The following is a 2742-nucleotide window of genomic DNA, read 5'->3' as shown; positions in this document are numbered from 1 at the left end:
GCCCCTTCCTGCCACACGCTTCACTTCCTTCACCTGTGGAGGTGGCTGGTTTTCCTGAGGGCTGAAGACACCGGTTGGCCGTGTTCACTGGCGTGCTGGGCTGCGTGCTGAGAGGAGGGCTTCAGCTGGGGTGACCCAAGCTCCTAACATTGCAGCTGCGAAAGGAAGCGTTGACCCCGGAGGAGGCCCAGTCAGTGCGAGAGCATCTGGGTTACCAAGGCAACGACCTCCTCCTTGTGCAGATAGAAGGCAAGAAGCCCAATTTCGAAGTGGGATCCTCAAGTCAGCTCAAACTTTCCTTTGCCAAGAAAGCTGGTGCTTCGGGTAAGGAGTGGTGCGTGCTGCATGGGCAGCGCCTGCCCCGCGGGTGACAAGCGTCCCTTGGGACAGGGAGGGCAGCTCTGGGACAGGAAGGGCTGTGGTGAACGCCTGTGAGGAGGGGCTTTCCCGAGCTGTTGGAACTCTGTTTGTAGATGGGGCAAAGGCTGGAGTAACTGCAGTTTCTCCCTCTGTTGTGGCTCCAGGAAAAGCCTCGGTGGACCCAGCCACTGCCAAGCTGTGGACGCTCTCTGCCAGTGACATGAACGATGAGGAGATGGTATGTGGTTTTGTTTGTGAGGCTTTGCTGTTCTTCCTTCTCTCTCCTTTCCTGCTCTCTGTTTCAGTCATGCCTCTTGGGAAGCTTTACAATGTAGGAGGTAGAAAAGCTTCCCCAGGACAAAATATCTTATCTGCTGTGTGAGGTCTTGAGGGCCCAGAGGTGTGGTGAGGGAGGGGGGAGACCCGGGGTTAGAGGGCACAGCCGCGGTGCTTCGGTGCCATGGATTGCTCTGAAGGAATTGCAGCGATGTCTTCCCCTGCTGACAAATCTTAGATCTTCTCCTCCTGGTTCTCAGGATCTTCTGGACTCTGATGAGCTGTTGGATTCAGAGGATTTGAAAAAGCCGGATCCATCGTCCCTCAGAGCTCCATCCTGCAAAGAGATGGGCAAAAAGAAAGCCTGCAAGAACTGGTAAGTGCTGGGATTAGTGCAGCGGGGACCCTCTTCCCTGTCGGGTTAAGCCCTTAGGGCTGAGTGGGTTTTGAAAAGGTCGCAGACACTCTGCAGTTCTTCAGAGCATAGCTCGTGGTCTATGTCCTTTACCTCTGCTGCTGGAACGTAGACCCAAGCGTGGCGGGAACTGACCGGCCCCACCAGAACTGCTGCGAATCACCACACCGACACGACACACACCCTTCTGGAAGGTGGAGACAGGGTTTGTGCAGCCTCGGCCCAAGCGCCGCTTTCTCACGTTTCTGGGAGAAGTAGCGCACGTGCCAAAGTGAAGAGCGTGGCGGTCCCGGGGCCGGCTGCGTCGCGTGGCAGGGTGAGGGCTGTCGCGTGTGAGCAGGGTGGAACAAGCGCTGGCGACTCCCAGCCTTTAAGCAGAGGGGTGCAGGTGACCTCTTTATTTTCCTGCAGCACGTGTGGCCTGGCCGAAGAGCTGGAGCAGGAGAAGAAGAGCACCCAGCCCAAATCTGCCTGCGGAAATGTAAGTCGTTTTGTTGGCGTTCTGTGGTGTGTACCTCAGGGCCGTGTTCTCTCGGGACAGCTCCCTGCACCAGGTCGCTGCTTCCAAACACTGCTGGAGCAGCTCCTGCAGAGCTTCAGCTGCTGTCCGGTGCTCATGTGCCCCGTACCAGCGCGTGCTGCCCGTGCCAGCGCTGGTGCCACCCTTGTGGGAGTCAGTGAAGAGGAACCTTGACCTCCCCTCGCATCAAACCAGTGATCTGCTCAGGGAAGACCACCCTAGGGGGGCCTGGTGGTAGTTAGGGGGCTGCCCACGCCCAGCATGCAGCTGGGCTGGAGCCTCTCCTTCACGGTGAGCCCAGTGCCCAGCACAGCGCTAACTGCGCTGACCAGGCGCGTCGAGCGGAACTGGAAGGGAAGCGGTTCCTGTGCTGGAACTCAGCTGGTAGACGCTGAGGAGCGTGTTGTCTCCTAAGCTGGAAAAACCATGTTGCAGGGGGAGAGAACCGAAAGCCGCCCCTGATGCCAGCAGGTGCTTTTCTCTCTCTCGCCAGTGCTACCTGGGGGACGCGTTCCGCTGCGCCAGCTGCCCGTACCTGGGGATGCCTGCCTTCAAGCCTGGGGAGAAGATCCTCCTGAAAGAGAACCAGCTGCATGACGCCTAACAGAGACGGCTCCTCCGCTTCTCCGTCTGGCTGAGGTTCTCCCCTCAGTCCTCCTCATCCTCTCCAGCTCCTGCTCTCCAGCCAGTACTCCTCGCGGGGAGGGGCACAGTGGGCACGGACACTGCTGTGAGCTCACCTCTTGTAATCAGCCTTGGGCTGCCTGAAAGTCCTGGGTGACAAGTGGTCTCCTAGAATTAGGCTTCATTCCGTCTTGTTTTAAGCGGCTCGCCTTGCTGCTGGGTGCTGGCTGTCACAGATGTCCCACCAGCAGAGGGGAGTAGGATCCACGCCAGGGTGACCTCCTGTGTGTGCGTGTGGCGGGAGGGGCCCCCCCCCAGCCCCTGTCCTGCAGCTCTGATTTGCCTCGATTTGCCCTGATGACCCAGCAGCTCTGGCTCAGTGTCTGGTGACACTGGGCTCCTGCTCCCTGAGAACCATGAACCTGCAGCTCCTTCTGCCGAGGAGGTGGCTGCAGGTCAGGAGCAGCGAGTACCCTTGGCAGCGTGTGCGCTCCGCAGTGCTGGCGAGCTCCGTGCTCGAGCCTGGCAGGCGTGATGGGTCCCCCAG

At 59.3% G+C, this 2742-nt stretch overlaps 1 protein-coding gene across 1 annotated transcript in view; it reads left to right on the top strand.

The window, feature by feature from the left end:
- The window catches only part of CIAPIN1 (cytokine induced apoptosis inhibitor 1), a 4650-nt gene extending 2475 nt beyond the window's left edge, over nucleotides 1-2175 (top strand). The window contains exons 4-8 of the mRNA XM_010135243.1: nucleotides 156-324; nucleotides 525-598; nucleotides 897-1012; nucleotides 1463-1532; nucleotides 2065-2175. Coding sequence (XP_010133545.1) covers nucleotides 156-324; nucleotides 525-598; nucleotides 897-1012; nucleotides 1463-1532; nucleotides 2065-2175 — 540 coding nt within the window. The remainder of the gene's footprint in view (nucleotides 1-155; nucleotides 325-524; nucleotides 599-896; nucleotides 1013-1462; nucleotides 1533-2064) is intronic.
- The last annotated feature ends 567 nt before the right edge of the window (nucleotides 2176-2742 follow it).

The sequence above is a fragment of the Buceros rhinoceros genome, unplaced genomic scaffold, assembly GCF_000710305.1.
Source record: "Buceros rhinoceros silvestris isolate BGI_N320 unplaced genomic scaffold, ASM71030v1 scaffold35944, whole genome shotgun sequence".
Taxonomy (NCBI): Eukaryota; Metazoa; Chordata; class Aves; order Bucerotiformes; family Bucerotidae; genus Buceros; species Buceros rhinoceros.
The sequence above is the reverse complement of the archived record's forward strand: the minus strand, read 5'-3'. Positions and strand labels throughout refer to the sequence as shown.